The 25,443-nt window shown below is 45.1% G+C and overlaps 2 protein-coding genes across 2 annotated transcripts in view; both read right to left on the minus strand.

The window, feature by feature from the left end:
* Positions 1 to 649: 649 nt before the first annotated feature.
* On the minus strand, positions 650 to 9,119 carry SLC35E3 (solute carrier family 35 member E3). Its single transcript, XM_030215452.1, has 6 exons — positions 8,605 to 9,119; positions 7,317 to 7,427; positions 5,499 to 5,657; positions 5,016 to 5,098; positions 1,975 to 2,179; positions 650 to 1,578 (listed from the first exon to the last, which is right to left on the minus strand). The coding sequence occupies exons 1-5, from the start codon at positions 8,983 to 8,985 to the stop codon at positions 1,993 to 1,995; spliced, it is 921 nt and encodes a 306-aa protein (XP_030071312.1). The 5' UTR covers positions 8,986 to 9,119; the 3' UTR covers positions 650 to 1,578; positions 1,975 to 1,992.
* A 4,017-nt stretch (positions 9,120 to 13,136) lies between these two features.
* Positions 13,137 to 25,443, minus strand: part of NUP107 (nucleoporin 107) — a 50,118-nt gene continuing 37,811 nt past the window's right edge. The window contains exons 25-28 of the mRNA XM_030215426.1: positions 20,382 to 20,507; positions 19,390 to 19,503; positions 15,794 to 15,961; positions 13,137 to 13,321 (exon numbers count right to left, since the gene is read on the minus strand). Of these exons, the coding sequence (XP_030071286.1) occupies positions 13,214 to 13,321; positions 15,794 to 15,961; positions 19,390 to 19,503; positions 20,382 to 20,507 (516 nt within the window). The 3' untranslated portion in view covers positions 13,137 to 13,213. The remainder of the gene's footprint in view (positions 13,322 to 15,793; positions 15,962 to 19,389; positions 19,504 to 20,381; positions 20,508 to 25,443) is intronic.

The following is a 25,443-nucleotide window of genomic DNA, read 5'->3' on the forward strand; positions in this document are numbered from 1 at the left end:
CATAATTTTGCCCCTGAGCCAGCCCATGTGTGGGCGAAACACAGCCTGGGTCGGGCATTGTTGGTTGAGTAAATTCATCTTCATATAGATTTCTTCGTCTGTTCTGCTTTTTGTGTCACCGTCTTGGATATTGCAGAGAGACTGCCCTGTTGTTTTCTTGAAATTTGTTAGACTCCAGTTCCCTTCTGACTATATAGTACCACCCCATTCTGATCCACCCTATCCTGTGATTAAATTTGTACCTACTGTAACAGCAGCCCATTGGTTATCCCTCAATTCAAATGCTCCAAAATTATTAGAAAGAAGAGGGAAAAAATAGTCTCACGTAAAGACTATGTTCCCTGCAGTGACCAAGTTACATAAGGAAAGGAGCGGATGTTAGGCGGGAGTCGCAACCTAATTATGTAGCTGGAACACAAAAAAAAAAAAAAAGCCACTGGAACTAGCCAACTAAGGAAATTTAGAACAGTTTGAATGTCAGAACATTTCTCTTTCTATTTGAGCTGGATTGTCAGTTAATCCTTGCTGGCGAACAAACCTCAGGTATGTTAAAATACTCCTTAACAGCATCAAGGCCGGGACCACTACTGAGCATTTAAACAGCTCTAAAACCTTCACCGTCAAGGCAATAAAAACCAGGAACACAGAGTGCTAAAGATACATTTTATTCATTGAACATGACAAACAACCAAAACAGGAACTGCATGACAGAGAAAACCCCACAGCTCATCTATATTTTACTCTCTGAACAAACCTTATCTCCAGTTTGTTTCTTTTCTATAAAGTATTTTGGTTGTTCCATGTAAGTCCTCATGGATAACACATATAGAGGCTCATTTTCAAAGCATATAAAATATGCTTTTTAAACTCCTGTTTACCTCTTTGATACCATCATACACAAGCATCCAAGTCACTCAGCTTTTGTACCGCCAGCACGCCACCAGGATAACCTGTGCATAGCACAAATTCATAGACCTGTACACTCATCAAACTTTAAAAATAAAAAAAAGCTCATAAGTGTACATATGCAAACGTTGTCATACACAGCTGGAAGAAAAAAAAAAAAATACTGTGCAAAAAGATAAAGGCAACAAGCATCAACATTTAACAGTGCACTACCACCCAGCGGCAGCGGATTTAATGAGTCCTGGCAAACTACCATCCAGCGGTAGCAGTGCTTCAGGTGCACTAATGTATGAGATTAGCACAGTAACACCCAGCTGCAGAGCATTCAGTATGGTACTGGACAATAACCTCTGCAGACAAACAGATTTAGCAAGTCACGGCACAGCAGCACCATCTGCAGGTGTTAGATTCACTGCATCAGACACAGCAACACCTGGTGATTCACAGTGCAGCAATACCAAAAGGTAGCAGCGGCAGATCAGTAACACTTGGTGGTGACAGTGTGCACTCACAACCAAAGGCAGAGTGTCCCTTCATCAGCTATATCAAAGTGAACTAGCACCTGGCCTCCAGCTGCAGCAGTCAGAACCCAAAGTCATTCTTCCTCCAAAGGAGACGACAGGTAGTGTGCCATCATTCTGCAAAACCCATCAGCTTTGGACATGTTCACAGCTGCACAATGGGTAAAGCACACAAGGGCCCACAGTTTTTGTTGGATAAAGCATGATTGTTATGAAAGAGAGAGAAAAAAAGGGGGAGACAGATAAATGACCTTTAGCTAAAACCAAAAACAAACCAGCTTTAACCCCTCCTTCAGTATTTATTTATTGCCTTTTTGAAGGAATTCACTCAAGGCGGTGTACAGTAAGAATAGATCAAACAATTATGTTCCACACACACACACAAAAAAGAAAACACACCTCCCAGAACAGGACAGACCAGAACAAAGTTCATGAGAATTATCTGCACTGATAGGGTCGGGGGTCAATAACATCCTTCATCGGTCTGTTTATGTTCCAAAGTCCCAATCACCACTTTACTAAAAAAAAAAAAAAAAAAAAATCTCACTTCTGTGCTGTGTTCTGCTCACGGCCGCTGTGCCAGTTTACTCTTGTTGGCTTCCTGCTCACTCAGCTTGAAGTGGGTATAGGCCAAAATGCCCAACAGCGTGCAGAGAATGCCAAGTCCCTGGTTCATGGAAAGCGGGTCCTTGAATAAAATGTAGCCTCCAAGCAACGTGATACAGAACTTGAAATGCCCGAACATGTTGTAGCTGGAGCATTTTTGTCAAGGATAACAAAACACAAAATCTGTCTGTTAAAACTGACAAACACTACAACAACCCACATTCCTTACCAAAGCAAATCAGACTAGAAGGGTCCCACACCCAATTTCATAAAACATTATTTATTTATTAGGATTTATTTACCGCCTTTTTGAAGGAATTCACTCAAGGCGGTGTACAATAAGAATAGATCAAATGAGCAATAGACAATTACAGCAGTAAAAATATTCAAAAACAATACAAAGTATGGCATGGTATACTATTTACAATGTCAACACAATACGTAATAGAACATTATAGGTGATAGCGAAGGGTAAAGCAAAGATGGAACATACAGAAGGGTAAGAAAATAGGAAGAGTTAGAAAGTAAGGTGATTGATTTAAAGAAAGTTGCACATGAGGTCAGAGAAATGGTTAAATGTTATCTCAGCAAGGGTAGGAGTGGATAAACATGTCCTGCTGTAGTATATGCAGCCTGAGTCACTCCTTTGTGTGTGTGTGAGTGAGCCTTGAGTTAGTTGCTTCTTCGAGTAAAGGCCTGGTTGAAGAGCCAAGCTTTCACCTGCTTCCAAACACATTTCTACCAACTGGCTTTTTCCATCGAATGACGTGGGATCTCAATAGATTGATCACACAGGAATCTGAAGCGTAATGCATATCTCTGCGTCTGACGTATGAATGTCATTTTGTTCCTGTCTGACCTACTATCTTGAATGAGAGATTTGTCGTCTTTTCTATCTTTTAATTGGAGTTCCTAAATGTATTATTATTTTAAAGTTTTTGTAATATTTGTTTTGTAAACTGGTCTGTTTTGCTATAACCAATAAATAATGGTATAGTAAATAAAGGATACACACCCACCCACCAGATTTCTCATCAACGACAATTCTGGTCCTATTAACAATGCAACACTAAAATACAACACAGCACCATCATAAAGGCCAAAGACAGAAAACAAACAAACCCCAAGCTGGCCTATCCAGTCTGCCCAGTGATTCTTATCAACCCAGCATGGCTGTATCCCCAGATACTAGTCTGCTACTTCCCAGGGCACTTTAACTGATAAGAGCTGCAATCATGGGAACATGATTCCTGCTGCCTGGCTGTATCGCTCTACTGCAGAATTAAGAGAGCCACGTTGTGGGACACGCACACAGCATCTCCTTGGACCACTACCTGTACTGGAATTTGGTGTGATTAGAAGTGCTAGGGAGTCAGAAGCCATTTTGGATGGAGTTGGAATCAGTGAATAATGCATCAACACCCACTTAGACTCCAGTTTCAAAATAAAAGCTTACATTATAATATACAGTAAACTTATTTTGTATTTTTGGTTTAGGTTCTTTGTTTTTATTAATTCTAATTTTCTACATAAAGAAATATCCTATGTTTCTGTAATTAATCAAATTTCTCTTAGATTTACTATACACAGTAGGAATCTCAGTTGGACAGTAGAAAAATTCTGAAGGCAGAAATTTGGTGTACCGACTCCAGAGCCCTATTTAATAGGACTCTAAACACAAAAGTTATTGGGGAGGAGCAAGAGCTGCACAGATATCTCAAAACTTTCTTCCCTTCACAAAAGATGCTCAAAAATGTTTTGAAAAGGAGGCCTACAAAATCCTGAATGGTGTAGAATGGGTACAAGTGAATCGATTTTTTTTTTATTTACTTACTCTAAATAGTACAAAGACTAGGGCACACTCAAGGAAGTTACATGGAAATAATTTTAAAACAAATAGGAGGAATTCTTTGACGGAGGTTATGGTTACGGCGGTTGGCGTATCTGGGTTTAAAAAAAGGTTTGGACAAGTTCCTGGAGGAAAAGTCCATGGTCTGCTATTGAAATAGACATGGGAAATCAACTGCTTGCCTTGGCATTTGTAGCATGGAATGTTGTCATGATTTGGGTTACTTGGGACCTGGCTTGGCCACTGTTGGAAACGGGATACTGGGCTAGATGGACCATTGGTCTGACCCCGTATGGCTACTCTTAAGAAGATTATGATTTGACTAAATGATCACCACTGCAGTAACACTCAAATAATAAATCTCTGATAATCCTCTTACATATAAGAGAATCTGCTATGCTTACCCTTCCCAGAGCTACAAGAAGATGCATCAAGAGCTGACGGAGGCAGTTAAGTTTATTAACACTTAATATACTGCCAGGCTTTTTATAGATCATAGCAGAGGAACATTCAAAGACAACAGACCTCTCTCTTTAGAAGAGGTTTCAAAATGCACTCATCCACTTGCCTGGGACAAATATATTTTCAGCATGCAAGCTGGAGAGAAACAGCAAAAGTATTGTCAAACGTGACGAGGAGAGGAGAAAGCACACGATGCCTGCAGAAGCAAGAAAAAAAGAAGAGGGCTCCTGGGTGGGGGGTGAAAGAGGAGGAGAGGAGAAAGCACGCGATGGCTGCACAGGCAAGAAAAAAAAGAAGGTTGCTCCTGGGTGGGGGTGTGGAGTGGAAGAGGAACACAAGATGGCTGCACCCACTAGTCTCTCACTGCTGAGATAACAGTCCAAAACTACATTATTAGGATAAATTGGGAGAAGCAGGAGTTAAATGTGTTGCGCACTATGGTTAGTAAGTTCCCAAGAAATTAAATTAAATTCATAATTTTGAAATCAACTAACTGCATTACTGATGAATCTAATACGTCTGATGGAAGTATTCAACCCTGAACCAAGATCCCCTCGGCAGCCCTGCTTTTATTTCTCCATTTGACATTCTCTACCTGCTGTGGAAACGATCCAGCATAGACCAGCGTTCAGCATCACACAAGACAGGAATGAATAGCACAGAAAGGATACGTGACCGGGGAGGTGTTGCCGATTACCCAGTAAATGGATAAATTTACGAGAAAGGCTATTACACCAGACGCAAGCAACATGATCTGAAGGGAAGCAAAAACATCATGAGAGCAAAGGTCAACCTTCCCCAGCAGTGAAAAAAGAACATCAGCTTTTTGCTCCTTATATAATACAAACTCCAGCAGATCAACATCACCACGCAAGGTCTAGAGAACTTTCCGCCTTCGCGCAGTAAGACCTTGATTCGCTCGAACAATATTACAGATTTATCTTACTGGGTGTCACACCTGAAGCCCCCCTAAGAGCCAGACAAACTGTTTCTAGGAAGTCAGCACACATCAGCAGTAATATTCAAGTCATAAAGATTGTGGACATTATATCCTGAAGATTCAGAATTAAAGAGGAATGTTAAAGCAAAACTCCTCATTGGTATGTTAGAAAGAAGAAACTATTTCACTGTAAGTGATAAAACACATAACTTACAATTGCAGAACTGGACCAAGGCCCAAACAGTCCACCTTCTCCAAACACTGGCTCAAAGAGGGGCACAACACAGAGCAGAATAAGTGAAGACATGGGAGCCTGATAGTACAGTAGCTGCATGGAGTTGACCTGCAGTTCCTGCTGTTTGGCTCCAACCCACTGAAACAGACATGACCATTAAACATAGGGGAAAGCAACCACTTCCTGGATAATATATAAAAAAAACAGCATGGTTACAAAACAAGTGAGCACACAACCCACTACAAGAAAAACTAGACCATTCAGCAGGCACCACGTGGCAGTGGAGGAATTCAAACAGGTCTCCAGCTTTCAGCATGCTCTGTGGGGACACAAACCGTTTTTGAGGTATGCAGGACCCCGCTGCATTTACAACCAGATGTGCAACGGAGCAGTCCAGCAATGCTGCAACTGCCCAGCCCCAGGGTGTTCCCTGTTGAGCAATGCTGTCAGATGCAGCATCGCCACCCTCATGTATACAGTTACAAGTCAGAAGTATGGCTGTAAGTTGGATGAATGTCTGAATTTGCAGGATTACCATTCCAGACACTACACAAGGCCTGCTGGTATTATCCTAGAGAAATGGAAATCAGGATCTTACAGCAGCAACTACACCAATGTGTCCTAAAGACTGTGCATGACACAGGTCTCTAGTACAGAAGCAATTTACCAGGTCCAAAAATTAACATATTGATATGGGGGAGTAACAAGAACAAATGCCACCTTTGTTACCCGATTCGTTCTGGGCAGCTAGGTGCCAACCTGTATTACTATTCCACTGATCCAACCAAAGTATTTAGTGGAGAAGCAGCCCGGTGGTTGGAGAGCCACTAGAAGCCAGGGTTCAAATCCCATAAGCTCCTTATAACCCCGGGCAAGTTGCTTACACCCCATTGCATCAAGTGTAAAAACTCATTCTACATCTTCTGGGGAAAGGGAAATGCCTAGTGTACCTGAATGTTATTCTCACCTTGAGCTACTGCAGAAGAGGAGTGAATTAAATCTAAAAACTGAATTCTACTTCTTACTCTTGCACTGACTTACTGTTTGTACCTGGCGCAATGGAGGGTAAATGACATGCCCGGGGTCACAAGGTGCTGTAGTGGGAATTGAATTCAGTTCCCTGGTTCCCACCAGCCCACTGTGCTAACCAGGGTCTGCAAGTTACTTTCTAGCTACCTAATTACATTAGGGTTACGCCTGAAGACACCTGTCCCTTTTCTCCCACCTTCTAAGTGCAGAATGTGCCTCACAATGTTTCAGCGACAGTCTCTTACCCTCACCATTCCACAAGAGGTCTTGAGATAATGTTCAAAAGTTGGCAGATTCAGGAATTTTATTTATTTATTTTTTTTGCAGAAGTCTGGTGGATATATGAAACTATCTTCCCAGCGGGAATTGTGAAAATCAAAATAGTAACAAAACTCAAATAGACAAGGAATAAACCACAGCAAGCACAGATCTGTGGATGCAAGAAGTGAGGTTAAAGGTCGAGGTCGGATAGGCTCTGGGGGGGGGGGTGGGTACTGTATCAGGACAGGCAGACTAGGCTGTGCACACCTCATCTCCTGTTTTATACTTCTGTGTAAGTGGCACAGGGTATATGGTTCCATAAGGTTACAACTACACTGCATGGTATCTTATAGGGCATTGTGAAAGTACTACCACTACTGGGAATGTAACAATCCGCATCATATTGTAAGCTCATCTGGGCAGGGACATCACTAATGGCACTATACAAAACTACTTAGTAACTACATAAAAATAAGCTACTGCATTCTCATATCACGTTATACTAACCACTTGATATAAGGATGTAATGACAACACCAAGAGCAGCAAACACAGTTCCAAGGGTGTTAAACTTAACATCGTAGTAAGAATTTAAGATTACTCCTAAAGTGATAGGAATCTGTAAAAAAAAACAAGAAACTGTTAGAAATTATAAATGCTGATTTAGTGATGTACACTGTAAGAAAGCAGGGATGAGACAAAAAATTGTTGAACTGGTAAAACAGATCAAGAGCTCAAAAAAAGATTAAAGATCACTAACAAAAATAGAACATGCTATACAGGAGAACAAAGATACCTAGAGACAAGGCTGCTGTTCAACATGGGGACTCTGGGCAGAAATTTGGAAGGGGCCTTCAACACCCAATGGCAAACTAGGGGTCGATGTACAAAGGTCGCCATTAAATACGAGTGAACTTACCGAGTCACAAACAGTGACTGATGCACAAAAGGGCTGGCATGCAAATGAGACGTGAAAATTTAAGGCGACCTTTGTGCACCAGCCCCTGAAAGCGTCTAGCACATGCGCAGGAGTTGTTTCCAGGACACGGAGGGGAGGGAGAGTTCATGCACTCTTAAAAACAAAACTTTGGAGCTCCTGTGGCAGTGGAGGGGTCCTGCATAGCCGGTTTGGACAGCGGCGGGGGCTCAGGTGCGTGAAGCTGAACAACGGTCAGAAGGAGTGCAGGAAGTTCGTGAGGCAGAGACTTATGGGAGAAGGGATCTGGACAGGTCAGCCCTGGAGTTGCCAGCATGGGTGAGCAGGGGCTCCTCTCTGACAGCTCCCGACCTGCTGCAAAATCTAGCACATTAAAAATAAGCGCTCCATGCACAGAATGCTCATTATACTACTACTGGTATTCTCGGTAGCTGCTACAGGCATAGGATTAAAAGCACACAAAACCCCTTTGTGCATTCCACACTACATGATGTTTGCTTTAGACTGGGCTCTAGTCTAAAGCAAACTTTGCAACCACTTTATACATTGGCCCCTTGGTCTCCTTCACATTCCGGTAAACCCTTACACAGGCCCACTGGGACGGGGTGGAGATCATCAGTTAGATGCAGCATCTCAGCAGCACCTAAGAATTGCAACTGGTGTGGATCACAAAGTAGGTGGTGTGTAACAGCAAGACTCCTAGTCCATGCACATCCCTCCCCATCATCCTCCTGTTGCATTTCTGGTCTCTTGCAAAGCTTTGCGCAATTCGTTAAGCTGCAGCACCGGATCTTCTACACTGGTCCCGAGCAGCCCCCACCCCTCAGGCCACGACCCCCCCACTGCCTCAGGCGCTGACCAGGGTGCACTTGATCCGCAGGGAGAAGCTCTTGCCGTAGCACAGGCTCTGGATGGCGATGATGACCGGCGTGGTCATGGCTTTGGCCAGCTGGTAGGTGCCGATGGTGTTGCTCTGCAGCGACAGGTTGGTGAAGACGACGAAGCCGCAGAAACTGAGCGCCAGGGGCAGCACTTGCGCCGGCCGCAGGCTCTTGGGGGAGAAGGCGCGCAGTTGCAGGCACACGCACAGCCCCAGCCAGGTCAGCACGAAGTGCACGAGCGTCAGCGTCATGTTGGGGAAGCCGTAGTGCACGTACAGCCACTTATTCAGGAAGACGATGCAGATGGACGACAAAAGGTTCACCACGAGCGCAGCCGCGATTCGCCCGTTCTGCGCCATGGCCGCTGCACCAGCCCCGGGGTCCCAGGCAGCAGAGTCAGCGCGCGCCCAGCAGCACCCGTCTGCGCGAGCACCAATCACAACAGCCGGCCGAGGTAAACGCGGAGGCGCCGCGCGACGCGTCAGTCACCCGCTCGTCGTGTGGCTCAAGCAAACCTTCTGGGCTGCCCCCTCCCACCACTACGTCATTACGCCCCTTATCCAACCTCCTTGTCTACAAGGGGGCTGCCACGTCGGCGTTCCAGGCAGGCGGCTGACTAGCTTCCAGCCTTATCTCCTGGCCTGCCCACAGGCTTGTAGCTATGCTGACTCAGACCAATGGGCCGTCAAGCCCAGTATCCTGCTTCCAACAGTGGCCAATCCAGGTCACAAGTACCTGGCAGAAAGCCAAATAGTAGTAACATTCCATGTAGAACCCCAAAGAGTAGTAAGATTCTGGAATGCTAGATTGACAAGAAGATTCCATGCAGAAAGAAGAGCAACATTCCATGTGGAACCCCTAAGAGTAGCAAGATTCTGGAATCCTAAAGAGTGACAAGATTCCATGCAGAATCTCAAATTACAGCAACATTCCAGAATCCCAAATAGTAGCAACATTCCATGTAGAACCCCAAAGAGTAGCAAGATTCTGGAATGCTAGAGTGTCAAGAAGATTCCATGCGGAATCTCAAATAACAGCAACATTCCAGAATCCCAAATAGTAGCAACATTCCATGTAGAACCCCAAAGAGTAGCAAGATTCTGGAATGCTAGTGACAAGATTCCATGCGGAATCTCAAAGAAGAGCAACATTCCATGTGGAACCCCTAAGATTCTGGAATCCTAAAGAGTGACAAGATTCCATGCAGAATCTCAAATAACAGCAACATTCCAGAATCCCAAATAGTAGCAACATTCCATGCTACCAGGCCCTGGGCAAGCAGTTGCTTCCCCATGTTTCTCAATAGCAGACTATGGACTTTATTCCAGGAATTTGTTCAACCCTTTTTTTTAAACCCAGATAACAGCTATTACCAGTACCACATCCTCCAAAGAGTGCAAGAGCTTAACTATTGGTTGAGTTTTCATGTAACTTCCTGTACTTTTGGAACAAGTAAAAAATCGATTTACTTCTAATTATACACCTCAATCATATCTCCCCTCATCTGTCTCATTTCAAAGCTGAACTGCTCTAACCTCTTCAGCCTTTTCTCATATGAGTCAGAAATCCCACCTCCTTTATCATTTTGGTCGCTCTTCTTTGAACCTTTTCTAATTCCACTATATCTTTTTTTTAGATAAGGCGACCAGAACTGAACACTTGTTGTAAGGCACCTCCTTACAAAGACTAATTCACCTCAGCAAACCATTGACATGATAACTAAGCCTGAGGGACCCAAATACATAAATTCTTAGAGTTTTACCCAAAAAGCAATCTGTATGATAGACATTTAAACCACCTTCTCAGAGGCAGTTCATCTTAAAAAGTCATTTCCTAAATGCTCTTATACTAATAGAGCTTCCATCTCACTCTCAGCTGCACTGCCAGGAGAAAAGTCAAGCAGTCCAAGCAGTAAGAAAAAACTGGTGCACAGCACATGTCCCTGTGTAGAGCAATGAGGTTTGATATAACAGGCGACAGCAAGAGCCTATCTGGTCCATTGAGTGGGCTGAAGCTAGTGGGCGGAGCTTGCCACCACACTGAGGGATGCAAAACTTTGGCAGACGCAATTGAAAACAATAGCAAACGTGAGGTTTATATTGTTTTATTATTAAACCTCCTTGGGTTTGCATGATTTCTGTTAGCAGGGGTTCAAGGGGAGGGGTTTGGGGAGTTTTTGAGGGGTCTGTGAAGGAGGGTAGGATTATATTCAAAATGTTGTCAGTGTTCTAGTGCTTGCTTTATTTATTTTATTTAACACATTTATACCCCACATTTTCCCACTTAGTTGCAGGCTCATTGTGGCTTACACAATACCGTAGAGGCAGGCTCTGTTTCAATAAAATACAAATACACAATATAGTATTAGGCATATAAGAAACATAAATAAAAAAAGCAACAAAGAAATAAAGAGGGGATGGTGATAAAAGTCCAATACGGTCCATAGTTTTGCTGTGTCGCAGGAAGTAGAAAGTTAATTCGGGTCAGGGGGGTAAGGACTTCTTAAACAAGCTCCTGAAGTTAAGATGGTTGTGGATAGATTTCACGGTTTTGGGCAAAGCGTTCCACAGTTGTGTACTTATGTAAGAAAAGCTGGATGCATAAATTGATATGTATTTGTTATTTGCAATGCTGTATTTATGGTTTTCAGTACTGCGGTACATGTCTCTATTTATCCTTAGGATGTCAAAATAAAGATATTTCTATATCAAAAACATTTATGTATGGCTATTGATTGATGTGAAAGCTTCCCCTATGTACATATGGTTATTCCACTCGGACAGCTCCTCTTTGTACATCCATATGCTGTACTCTTCGCATGCTGTCACTTATTGCACAGTACGCTTGCCTCTCACTCATACAGCATACATATTAACCACTGACAAATACTGTATTTTATTGCTGTTATGATACACAACTCAACTATCAAGTACTCATTACTTACAGCACTGATGTGGCTTAGAATCATTTCCTTCACTTACTGTGCTCCTGTCGCTGCTTGCCTTTTGTGATATTTTGTGTTCTTCAGTTGCACTTGTTTAGTTCCTGTACCATATGTTCAATTACTTATGCTGACTATTGATATCTAATGTTAACTCGCAGTCGTACTGCACTGTGTATTTGACTTATGATTTTTGCTTCAGCCTTTTTATTGGCACTTCAGCCTCCTGCTATTAAGGAAAAAATCCTATTACAGCATTCTCTCCAGATTAAATATAAATGCTACCAACAAGGATACAGCTGCAGATCGTTTGTTTTACACCCATCAATATGGTGGCTCCGTGGGGAGGGGTGGGGGTGTTTGACTTGAACTTTTTGATGTCATGCCGTCTCCTTTCATTAAACGTCCTTGGTGCGGATTCTGGGTTAGTGTTAGACGTGTAGGAGGCCCAAGGCAGAACCTGGTGAGGGACCAAAGCCCACTTATGGGCTATACCCCCTTCAACTCGAGGCAGGTTTGGGGCCCCAGGCAATTGTCCCAGTTGCCACCCACTAACACTGGTCCTATGTGTACTCACCGCCTCCTACCATACCCCTTTTCCCTGTACCCATAAGTACATGTGCTGTGAAAAATATTCTCAGGCTGTATGCCTGGACTGCCCTCTTACAAGTGGTAACCTAGATAAAAATGGCAACCGAATTTTAAAAAGTGTGGAATAAACACAAGGGATCCCTGGTGGCAAGTAAATGGAAATGAAACACTGGGGTAGCCTTCAGAAAACAGCAGTTACAATCCAAAACAGCAACGTAGCCATGGGGATAACCTGCATGGACCAGCAGTTGCAGTTCTGTACATAAGTATTGCCATACTGGGAAAGACCAAAGGTCCATCAAGCCCACCATCCTGTTTCCAACAGTGGCCAATCCAGATCACAAATACCTGGCAAGATCCCAAAAAAGTACAAAACATTTTATACTGCTTATCCCAGAAATAGTGGATTTTCACCAAGTCCATTTAATAATGGTCTATGGACTTTTCCTTTAGGAAGCCGTCCAAACCTTCTTTTAAACTCCGCTAAGTTAACCGCCTTTACCATAATAATGGTACTAATTAGTAGTAGAGAATGAGACAGGGACAAAGTTTGTCCCCGTCCCTGTGTCATTCTCTACTTAGTAGGTTATGTGAAGGACACAGGGGGAGAGAGATCTAGATACTGGGTTTCATATGGGAATTTGTATGTGCATTTGCTTGCTAATGGGCAGACTGGGTGGGCCATTTGGTGTGTCTGCCATCATTTAGTAAGCCCACCAGAGCACAATCTATTGGAGAGGTAGCGTTACGAACCCAGGATCTGGAATCCAAACCAAAGCAGCATGGACAACGTAATCAACAGCAAGAAAGAGAGAATGGAAACCAACAGTTCCTTTTAAATAATCACGAATGTAAGTAACACATTTTCACTACAAAGAAATGTTTTGGTTTTTTTTATTAATGAAAATCTGTATTATGAAACAAGGTACTAAATGTAAAACGCCAACCAAATACGTATCTGATAAATATAAAAATAAAAAAATTGACACTGGTTTCTTTAATTGTATAAATCATAACAACTGAAGAGTTTCAAACGCAGTATAGAAATGGGAAACTTATGACTGAATTTCATAACCCAGTGGATCCAAGTCTTGGTCTAACAGCATGAGGGAAGAGTCTCTCAGTTTCTGTAGTAACTTTCTCAACTCTTCTTTGGAGAAAACCTAAAGCAACAAAGAAGAAATATGATCTCATCTTACTACAAATATGACCCCCCGTTAGAGGTGGAGAATCATAATCCCGCATATTACATTTGTACCCTGCACTTTCCCACTTAAAGCAGGTTCAATGAGGCTTACATAATAATATGGATTACAGAGTATTGATAGAGAAAATATCTACTATAATAAAGCTCACCCTCAACGTTCTGAGGACACTGACGTCAGTGAAGCCAAGCTCTGACTTCCTTCAAAAAGGTTCGAAGGTTCGTGGTGGTGAAGCCACCAAAATCGCTCCGGGCCCTGCCCTCGAGGGCGGAGCAATGGCAGAACAACGAAGGGGTTGGCAGGGAGGGAGGCGGGGGGGGGGGGGGGGGAAATCGCTCCGGGCCCCGCCCTCGAGGGCAGAGCAATGGCAGAACCAAGGGGTTGGCAGGGAGGCGGGGGGGAGGGGGGGGGGGAAATCACTCTGGGCCCCGCCCTCACGTCAAATGTCATGACGTTGGGGGCGGAGCAATGCCAGAACAACGAAGGGGTTGACCAGGGAGGGAGGGAGGGAGGGGGGTGTTGGCGACGAAAACCTTGCTAGCGCCCATTTCATTTGCTCTGAAACGGGCTTCTTTTACTAGTAGGTTAATAATAGCAGAATAGTAAAAGAGATAGGTAGGTAAAGATGGGGAAGGGTGAGGGGAGTAGGAGAGGTCTGAGCAAGGGGTAGATGAGCATTGGAGGATGGGTAGAGGGAGCGGGAAGGGGATGGGACAGGGAAAAGTATAGGGAAATTAGGTGGGAGATGTAGTCTGAGTCACTGTTGTCGTCTTCTGGATATGTGTTGGGTAGAAGGGATCCTAGGATTAGATTGGTTCATTTGGGTAGGAATGCCAGAATATGCAAGTTTGGGTTAGCATATAAACCTAAAACACAAATAAATCTGTTCAACAGGTGACAGGTTGAGCTGGCTCAAGGAACCTTAGTTTCATTCCCTGTATTCACATGAATTGATGACACTTTCTGGCCAAATACCATTAGCACATGTGGGATTTGTTGGCAGGGTAGAAGCAAAATTATTGGATACAGGTCAGAGTAGGATTAACTGTCTTTGGGGGGGGGGGGGGGGGGGGTTACTGTTTTATGCTCACCCCTCTAGCCTTTCTCTCCCTGCAGCTGCTCCTGGCCCCAGAACACAACTATTCCTTGCTCCTCCCACTGATCTTAAATTTTAAGTAGTCCTAAAAGCTCATGGTTTTTACATTGTTTATACTGGTCCATGCAACGGTTATTTCCTTAGCGTCCCTCCAGACCGGACCAGGATTGGACTGATGGGTTGTGTGCACCTACCAGCAGGTGGAGACTGAGGTAATTCTAAGACTAGACAGCCAATGAGAGCCCTGGCCATGTGACCTTAGCCTCAGTATTTTCTCAGTCTCCCAGCAGGCAGGAGGTGAGCCCATTAGTCTCTCTCTCTCTCTTTAAGATATTAGAGATATTTATAATAGTTCTTCTGTGCCTAGAATCTCAATTAGAGGCTTGGTAGGGTTTATTTTCTTTTCCTTTCTTTGACAGCCTCTGGGGTGTTAAACTCGGGTGCCCCAAGTCCCTCCCCCCTTCCTCCCCATCTCCCTTGCTTAGTTGGGAAGGGCGACCCTTTCATTGGAAAGGTGTACTGCCTTTGGGAGAGGCAGGCCATTATTACTTTTAAACAAAGTAATGTAGGAAATAAAGAGCATTACACGGAAATGTCTTTTTTTTTTCTTTCCCCACAGTTCTAACAAGCAGTCAGCTCAGTTATAACCTTACTTCCACACAGTCCTAAATCCTTTTCCTAGCTGGGTGAAGCTTGCCTTTGTGGTTTTTTTTTTTTTTCAGGCTATTTCCATCAGTAAAATTTACAAAGCACCTGTGGAATCCATTCTAAAAACAATTGCTAACCTTTATACACAATGAAATTCAAGCTCTGGTGTAAGAAAGGGAATTGGCCTTGTGATTAGAGCAATGGACTAATAACCAGAGAAACTAGTTCCTCCACTGAACACTTCTTGTGACCCTGAAGCAGCAGGAGGTAAAGTCAGCTGCCAAAAGTACCCACTTCAACTGTAAGCTATTTGGGAAAGGGACTTGCAGTGCTGGACAGGCAGAGTAAAAATACAAAAAAGTATTAATGATCATCTGTGTTTCTGATGTTTCTAAAGTAATGTCCACTTCTAACTTCTCCCTTTGACAGTTCTCGTTTCTCTCTCTGTAGAGAGGATAAAGCCTCTTAGTAAAAGAAGTTTGACTTTGAATGTATTGACATTCACACAGCCCAGAGGATTAAAGAGAAAAATTCCCAGGCAAGGTTTCCTGGATCTCTTTCTTTCACTCATAAGGTCTCCAAATGGGTTAGTTTTGCACACAGCATGGCAGGAAAGAACCTCACTCGTAAACGCGATAAGATATCAGTCTCTCAGATTTTACTGCTAGGCTTATCTTGGTACTCACTGTATAGAGCTTCTGGCGCTCGGATGAAACCAGATCAGCGATTCGCAGGCATTCCTGGTACTGACTAGTGCTGTGGAGAACTGTGTGGAGCAAAATACACATCATTGGCAGGCAGAGTTTGCGTAGTGAAACCATCTGATGGGCACGTTCAAGATCTTCATCCATATCCTAAATAAACAAGGACATATGATAAGCCATAGTGAGTCCATCAAGCCCCAACATCCTGTTTCAGATAGTGGCCAGAGTGGGTCAAGTAGGGTTACCATATAGCTCCAGAAAAAGGAGGAAACATTGATCCAATCCGGGTTTTGCTTCCCAGACTGGCTCAATCTGTCCTCCCTCCTTTTTCTGGAGCTATATGGTAACCCTAACCCGGTCACGTACTCCACAGATCCCGAAAGGAAAATCTCATTTCCAAGGATAAGCGATGACTGGTCTACCTGGCTAATAATTTATTTTTTTTTTTATTTGTAAATTATATACATTTACATTTATGCAATATAACATAAATCCAGATAACAGAAAAAATATATCAAAATAGGAAATAAATTATCAGGAAAATTTCCAATTATTTAGTCTACAATAATAGATCCAAGATCTAGGTAATATTTATACTCAATATAAAGAAAGAAAACGTGAGCTGAAGGAGCTGTTGTAATCACTGCCGGGTATAAGCACTTGCAATCCTAAACTATTGCAGCATTATTCTTTAGAGGTAATAAATTCAGTTAATTTCCCTGGATCAAAGAAAATATAATTCGTGGAATTAAAAGAAACATAACATTTACAAGGAAATCTTAACATGAAAGTCCCTCCGACTCGAAGAACTCTCTCTTTTAACAAAAGAAAATGTTTTCTTCTTCTTTGAGTGTCACTAGAAAGATCTGGAAAAATCTGCACTTTTGATCCGAGGAAGGGAGAATTCATGTGGCGGAAGTAAAGCTTGAATATATTATTGCGGTCAAGTTGCAGAGCAAATGTGACCAACAGTGTTGTTCTCTCTGTAATAACCTCCATGGAGTTCTCTAAAAAGTCAGTTAGATTTAAAGCAGATTGTGGTTCGTTTGGTAATTCTCTCCCCCCAGTACCAAACCTGGCTAATAATTAATGGATTTTTTCCCTGCAGGAACTTATTCAACCTTCTCTCACGTGTTTGTGTACAGTACTGTGTACATGTAGTAGCACTAAAGAAACGATAAGTAGATAGTAGTAATAAGGGTCTCCTTAATCACAATCTCCAGTAACAGATTCCACAGCTCAACTTGTGTTACATGAAAAAAAAAACAAACAAAAAAAACTTACTCTGAATTGTTTTTTGCTGCTACAAGTCACAGCACAGTGTCTCTGACCGTGTTCCAAGACTGAGGTGAATTATACACCCACATCAAAATAATAGTACAAAAGAACAGTAGATAAAGGCCAAAGTGGCCTATCCAGTCTGCCTACTGTAGATTTATCCTTTTGGTAAACATGCAACTAATTTCTAAACATAACACAGCACCAACACCCCTTTTGTCCATGTCTTCCATCTGACTTAAGTACATAAGTACACAAGTATTGCCACACCGGAACAGACCAAAGGTCCATCAAGCCCAGTATCCTGTTTCCAACAGTGGCCAATCCAGGTCACAAATACCTGGCAAGATCCCAAAAAAGGTCAATGCATTTTATGCTGCTTATCCCAGAATTAAGCTGTGGATTTTCCCCAAGTCATTTTAATAATGATCTATTGACTTTTCCTTTAGGAAGCCGTCCAAACTTTTTTTTTTTAATCTCCGCTAAGCTAACCGCCTTTACCACATTCTATGGCAATGAATTCCAGAGTTTAATTACACGTTAATTAAGTGAAAAAAATTTTTTTCTCTGATTTGTTCTCAACCCTCTCATATGTATTCCATGCCATCCCGCTGTGGGTGCTCTGATGCTTTTTGGGAATCTCAATGCAAATCAGGTCTATTCCTTAGGATTGTGACGGCCTCTCTATGCAGGTTAGCCCCATGCTTTCTTTAGGTAATTCTACCGCTGCTGTTTCCAGCTGTAACAGCTGCACTGTGCAGACTTTCCCCCACATGACACTGAACAGAACCAGCCTCAGGACCAATCCCTGGGACACTCCACTAATCACTTTTCTTTCCTCAGAGAAAATTCAATTTTTTTATTTTTGTTACATTTGTACCCCGCGCTTTCCCACTCATGGCAGGCTCAATGCGGCAGGCAATGGAGGATTAAGTGACTTGCCCAGAGTCACAAGGAGCTGCCTGTGCCGGGAATCGAACTCAGTTCCTCAGTTCCCCAGGACCAAAGTCCACCACCCTAACCACTAGGCCACTCCTCCACTCCACTATGCTTGGTTATCTAATTATTCAACCGATTTCTAATCCAATCTACCACCCCCTGGGATCCAACCCCCAGGCTGTTCAATTTATAAGCCTGAAAAGTTTTTGTGAAATCTAAGTAAATCATATTCAGGACACACCCATGATCTAATTCTCTAGTCCCCAATCAACAAATAAACAAAGAAAAGAACAGGTTAGTCTGGCATGATTGCCCGCCCTCTGGTGAAACGCTGCTGCCTTGAATTCTGCAACCTGCTGGTTTGTCTTTCCCTCAGTAGTCTATCAGTTTTCCTACGCCTGAGATCAGTCTACTTGCCTATAGTTCCAACCTTCCTTCTGCTGTCACTTTTATGTACAGGATCATTATCTGTCCTCCTCTAGCTGCAGAGGACCACTTTGAAGATTTATGCTCCCACCAAAACCTCTCTGAGGAGCTCCCTTAATATACTTCGGATGCATAATTTTGTCCGTCCTCAGTTTTTGATGGTTCCATCCAAATGCTATGTGCATTATCTACCCCACTCACCCACATATGGGAAATGGGACTGGATATACTGCTTTTCTGTGTGTTTGTTTGTTTGTTTTTTCCAAATACATTAAAAGCGGTTTACATAGTATATACAGGTACTTATTTGTCACTCCAAAGAATAGCAAGATTCCGGAATTCCAAAGAGTAGCAACATTCCAGAGTTGGAAAGGGAATGGGACTTGATATACCGCCTTTCTGTGCTTTTTGCAACTACATTCAAAGCGGTTTACATAGTATATACAGGTGCTTATTTGTACCTGGGGCAACAGAGGGTTAAGTGACTTGCCCTGAGTCACAAGGAGCTGAAGTGGGAATCGAACCCAGCTCACCGGAATCAAAGCCCACTGCACTAACCACTAGGTCACTCCTCCACTAGCAGCATTCCATGTAGAATCTCAAAAGAATCTGAAATAGTAGCAACAGAATCTCAAATAGTAGCAACATTCTATGTAGAATCTCAAACAGAGAAAGGGAAATGGGACTTGATTTACTGCCTTTCTGTGGTTTTTGCAACTACATTCAAAGCGGTTTACATAGGTACTTATTTTGTACCAGGGGCAACGGAGGGTTAAGTGACTTGCCCGGAGTCACAAGGAGCTGCAGTGGGAATCGAACCCAGTTCCCTAAGATCAAAGCCCGCTTTGATATCTGCTCAGTTTTATACTTGGATAGTTGATGAAGGGCATTTACTGATCGATATGAATCCTGCAATGGTTTAAGAAACGGTTTACCTCTCTGACATCAACCATCCATCCTCCATCCACAAAGAGTAGGACATTGTAAATTTTCTCTTTCACATCAGCTGTTAAGGCATCCAAGTGCCCCTTCCATATACCAAAATCCATCTGTCGGAGAAATGTTAGTATTAGATATAAGACTATGATAGTCAAGTCATAGGATGGCTGCACTGACCACAGTATTTGTTATATTTAACTACAGTGAGAGGGGGAGAAAGAGAGGGTTACGTGGAAACTGTATGACACTTTACATATATTCATTCTGCACATTATTATTAAAAATGTACGAAATGGGTGAGAAAACTGCAACTAAAGTCTTCATGTTCTCCATGATTTCCACATCGTTGTATTGCAATTTTGAATACCGACTGTATACGATGCACTCTAAGGATAATTCCAGAACTAGGCAAATGAGTAAATGAGCATTTGTGCACATTCTATAAGGGAGCAAGTACACGTGAACAGAGCATAGGCAGGGCTCCCAGTTCCACATGCTAATGGCACCTTACGTTACTATTCTATAATATTTTATAATATATTTAATTTATAATATACATTTATTTATTTAGGTCATTTATACCCCGCCTTTTGCCGCAGTTTAGCAGCCCCAAAGCGGCTTACAATGAACCAATGAAATAATTACATGAGTATTTTCCTACCACAACTTAACCTTGTAACTGTAATTGTTTACTCCGGAGTCAACCAACACCTCTCCGGCACCATGTAAGCCACATTGAGCCTGCAAATAGGTGGGAAAATGTGGGGTACAAACGTAACAAATAAAATAAATAAATGGCATCTTGGAGCACAGATACCGACCTAGAATAGCTGCTCACAATGTGCCATCGGGGTGCCTAAGTGGGGGAACCCAGTTATAGAACTGAACCCATCACAACTTTCTTGGTTGCCCTGAAAATTGCATTTACAATTCATATGTTAATGCGAAATACTAGCAGGTAGCTTTCCACACTCCTATATGCACTAACCTCATATTGTTTTTCTTTATGTTCGTGGGCCACCATCTCGGTGAAGGATGCTTGTCCCACAAGAACGGGCTTCTGCGGAGCCATGTTCATGTGCTTAAACCACTCGTTAAAGGTTTCATGGGCTTCCTAAAGCACAAGGAAAGGAAAGGAAGATTATTAGGATATTTGAACCACTCTACATCCTGGTTGTGGTCAGTGCATCTCTCGAGTTTCCAAATCATTGTTACCCAAGTGGATCAGAGAGAGGACCTCGTCTGCCTATTTGTTGAAAGATCTGCTAGTTCTAGAGATGCTTCAGGGTCATTCAGTGTTTACAAGGCAGTCACTTAATCCTTCCTGCTTTCACTCACAAAACATTACGGGTTAGGTATTGCGAAGTCAAGAACCACAGCTTTCCAGTGATCACACCAGGGGCGTGGCTAGGTGGGGCCAAGGGGGCGTGGGCCCCCACAGATTTAGTCCTGGCCCCCTCCCTTTCGCCCCCCCCCCCCCCGCAAGGTACCTTTGCTGGCGGGGGTCCCCAACCCCCGCCAGCCTTAGTCTTCTTCAGCGCCGGTCTCCGGCACATTCGCTCACTTCGTTGATCTGTGCTGTGAGGACGTCTTCTGACTGATTTTCACTACACCCTAATGGCTAACCTGTCCAAAGGATGATGGTAAAATTATGTATAATCATACCTGATAATTTTCTTTCCATTAATCATAGCTGATCAATCCATAGACTGGTGGGTTGTGTCCATCTACCAGCAGGTGGAGATAGAGAGCAAACTTTTGCCTCCCTATATGTGGTCATGTGCTGCCGGAAACTCCTCAGTATGTCGATATCAAAGCACCATCCGCAGGACTCAGCACATAAGAGAATTACACCCACGAAGGGACACTCTGCCCAGCTCACCACCGCCGAAACGGGGGAGGGGAATTAACCCAGCTCATCCCCACACAAGTGGGGGAGGGGAATCCGTCCAGCTCATCCCCGCGGAGCGGGGGAGGGACACCACACCCGCCGATGCGGGGGGATCTGGCTTATCCTGCAACCGCAACCGCGGGAGGAGCTGACTGACCCTAACACCGCCGAAGCGGGAGGGGTACAAAGCTGCCCTACAGCCGCACGAAGCGGGAGGGAGTGCCGGCAGAATTTATGTCTCAATCCAGCCCCGTAAAACGGGGGGGAGAGGAATGCAGCAGCTCACTGTAACACAAACTCGTCTCAACTCTTGAAGAATCCAAGTGAAAAAACTTGAACACGAAGTCTTTCTGAAGTAACTGAAGACTAAACTTGAACCTGAAATGCAACCAGAATAAAAACAGTATAGATATCTGGGAGGGGCTATGGATTGACCAGCTATGATTAATGGAAAGAAAATTATCAGGTATGATTATACATAATTTTACCTTCCATATCATCAAGCTGATCAATCCATAGACTGGTGGGATGTACCGAAGCAGTACTCACCCAGGGCGGGACATTGAAATCCCTGACCTCAACACTGAAGCTCCAAACCGGGCCTCCGCCCGTGCAGCCACCGTCAAACGGTAATGCTTGGAGAATGTATGAGCCGAAGCCCAAGTTGCCGCCTTGCATATCTCTTCCAAGGAGACGGATCCGGCCTCTGCCATCGAGGCCGCCTGAGCTCTTGTGGAGTGAGCCTTGAGTTGGATAGGCGGCACCTTCCCCGCGGCCACATAAGCCGCTGCCATGGCGTCCTTGACCCATCTTGCCACTGTAGGCTTAGCAGCCTGCAGACCCTTACGAGGACCTGCAAACAGGGCAAACAGATGATCCGATTTCCGGAAATCATTGGTCACTTCCAAGTATCTGATGATGACTCGTCTCACATCCAGATATTTAAGAGCAGAGTACTCCTCTGGGTAGTCCTCCCTACGAAAGGAAGGGAGACAGAGCTGCTGATTCACATGGAAGCGAGAGCAATCTTGGGCAGGAAGGAAGGTACTGTGCGAATAGTCACTCCTGCCTCAGTGAACTGCAGAAAAGGCTCTTGACAAGAGAGCGCCTGGAGCTCGGAAACTCTTCTGGCTGAAGTGATAGCCACCAAAAAGACTGCTTTCAACGTCAGGTCTTTCAGAGATGCCCTTGCCAAGGGTTCAAAAGGCGGCTTCTGCAATGCTCTTAGCACCAGGTTGAGAATCCACGCAGGCACCACTGAGTGCAGAGGAGGGCGCAGGTGATTAACTCCCTTGAGAAAGCGCACCACATCTGGCTGCGAAGCCAGGGAAGCACCCTTCAGGCGGCCCCTGAAGCAAGCCAGAGCCGCTATCTGGACTTAAAGGGAACTGAGCGACAGGCCTTTCTCCAGACCTTCTTGCAGGAACGCCAACACTGAAGAATTGGAGCAGTGAAGGGAGAAAGCGAGCCGTAGAAGTAGAGCGCTTCCTCGCTCTCAACATAGTGGCGATAACCTTGTCTGAGAAGCCCTTCTTCCTCAGACGCTGCCGCTCAATAGCCAGGCCGTAAGACCAAAGGGAGAGGGATCCTCCATCACCACGGGACCCTGATGTAACAGGCCCTGCTCCACTGACAGCCGCAGAGGATCGTCGACTGAGAGCCTGATCAAGTCCGCATACCAGGGACGTCTGGGCCAATCCGGACCCACCAGGATTACCCTGCCGGGATGCTTTGCCACCCGGTCTAGCACCCTGCCCAACATGGGCCAGGGCGGGAACACATAGAGGAGCTCTTGTGTCGGCCACCGTTGGAGAAGAGCATCTACTCCCAGGGATCGAGGGTCCCATCCTCTGCTGAAAAAGCGCGGCACTTGGCAATTGGCCGATGACGCCATCAGATCTAGGCTCGGCTGGCCCCAGCGCTTCGTGATGTCCAAGAACGCCTGAGCAGATAGTTGCCACTCTCCGGGCTCCAAGGTATGGCGACTGAGAAAGTCCGCCTTGACATTCATGACTCCGGCAATGTGGGCCGCTGAAAGCTGCTCCAGGTTCGTTTTCGCCCACTGGCAAAGACTCATAGCCTCCTTGGCTAGAGGGGCGCTCTTGGTACCTCCCTGGCGGTTGATATAGGCCACAGCCGTGGCATTGTCCGACAGGACCCGTACAGGCTTCAACACCAGTACCGGGATGAACTCCAATAACACCAACCGAATGGCTCTGAGTTCCAGGAGGTTGATAGACCACTTGCCTCTGCAGGAGACCAGAGCCCCTGCGCTGTCCTTCCCAAGCAGTGGGCTCCCCAGCCCATCAAAGAGGCGTCTGTCGTGACGACAATCCACTCCGGGGTCACCAGAGGCATTCCTGCAGACAACTTGTCTGTCTGTGTCCACCAGCTCAGCACCTTGCGCACTGCTGGGTCCAAGGGAAGGCGCACAGCATAATCCTCCGACATCGGAGTCCAGCGCAGCAGCAGAGATAGCTGTAGTGGTCTCATATGAGCCCTGGCCCAGGGCACTACTTCCATCGTGGCCGTCATAGAGCCCAACAGCTGCACGTAGTCCCAAGCCCGAATAGGAGAGGCTACTAGGAACTAGTCCACCTGAGCCTGAAGCTTGACAAACTGATTGTCTGGCAGGAACACTCTGCCCACTTGGGTGTCTAATCGAACTCCCAGATACTCCAGGGACTGAGTCGGGCGCAGCTGGCTCTTCTTCCAGTTGATGATCCATCCCAGGGAGCTCAAAAGAGCAACTACCCAGTCCATAGCTTTGCCGCACTCTGCATAAGAGGGGGCTCGGATCAACCAGTCGTCCAGATAAGGATGGACTTGCACTCCTTCCTTTAGCAGGAAGGCCGCTATGACCCCCATTACTTTGGAAAAGGTCCGCGGAGCAGTAGCCAACCCGAAAGGGAGGGCTCTGAACTGGAAGTGTCGTCTCAGGACTGTAAAACGCAGAAAGCGTTGGAGAGGAGGCCAGATGGGAATATGCAGGTATGCTTCCTTGAAGTCCAAGGAAGCCAAGAACTCTCCTGCCTTCACTGCCGCTATAACAGAGCGGAGAGTCTCCATGCGAAAGTGCCGCACTTTCAAGGCCCGATTGACCCCTTTGAGGTCGAGGATAGGCCGGACAGAACCTCCTTTCTTTGGTACCACAAAGTAAATGGAGTAACGTCCCTTGCCAATCTGATTTTTTTTTTTTTTTTTTTTGGCACCGGAACGACCGCAGCCAGGCGGATCAGGTTGTCCAAGGTCTGCTGCACTGCCACAGCTTCGACCGGAGACTTGCAGGGAGAGAGTACAAACCCGTCTCTTAAGGGTCGGCAGAACTCTAGCTTGTAGCCGTCTCTGATGACTTCCAGCACCCAAGCGTGTGAAGTTACTGTGGTCCGCTCACCCAGAAACGAGGACAGCCGTCCTTCAATCTGCACTGGGGCGAGGACCAAGGCCCCGTCACTGGGTACGAGACCCTGGGGGAGGACCGGAGGGAGCACCTCCGGGACGGCGGTCTCTGCGAAAGGAATGCTGCATGGGGGAGAAATTCCTCTTGAAGGAAGAGGGGGCAGAGGAGCCCGGCCTGGCCGGGCGGTACCGACGGGCTTCCTGCAACCGTCCTCTGGAGGGACCGGGACGGGTACTAGCCCGAGCCCTGACCTCTGGTAACTTCTTGCCCTTAGACGTGCCGAGATCGGTCACGATTTTGTCCAGCTCGACCCCAACGAGCAGCTTGCCTTTAAAAGGCAATCTAGCCAGGCGGGATTTAGGGGCGTGGTCAGCAGACCAATGTCTCAGCCAAAGCCACCGCCGCGCAGAGACTGTCTGAGCCATGCCTTTAGCTGAGGCTCTCAAGACATCATACAGCAAGTCTGCCAATAAGCTAGGCCCGATCCCAGGGCCGGCCAATCAACCCTCAAGGAATGATCCGAGGGGGAAGCCCGCTGCACCATAGTCAGGCACGCCCTGGCCACATAGGAACCGCAAACCGAGGCCTGCAAACTTAAAGCAGTTGCCTCAAAGGACGACCTTAAGGCCGCCTCCAATCTTCTGTCTTGGGCGTCCATTAGGGCCGTGCCACCTTCCACCGGCAAAGCCGTTTTCTTAGTCACCGCAGTGATTAAAGAATCCACAGTAGGCCACAGATAGGCCTCACGTTCACTTTCAG

The sequence above is a fragment of the Microcaecilia unicolor genome, chromosome 9 (assembly GCF_901765095.1).
Source record: "Microcaecilia unicolor chromosome 9, aMicUni1.1, whole genome shotgun sequence".
In the NCBI taxonomy this organism is placed as follows: domain Eukaryota; kingdom Metazoa; phylum Chordata; class Amphibia; order Gymnophiona; family Siphonopidae; genus Microcaecilia; species Microcaecilia unicolor.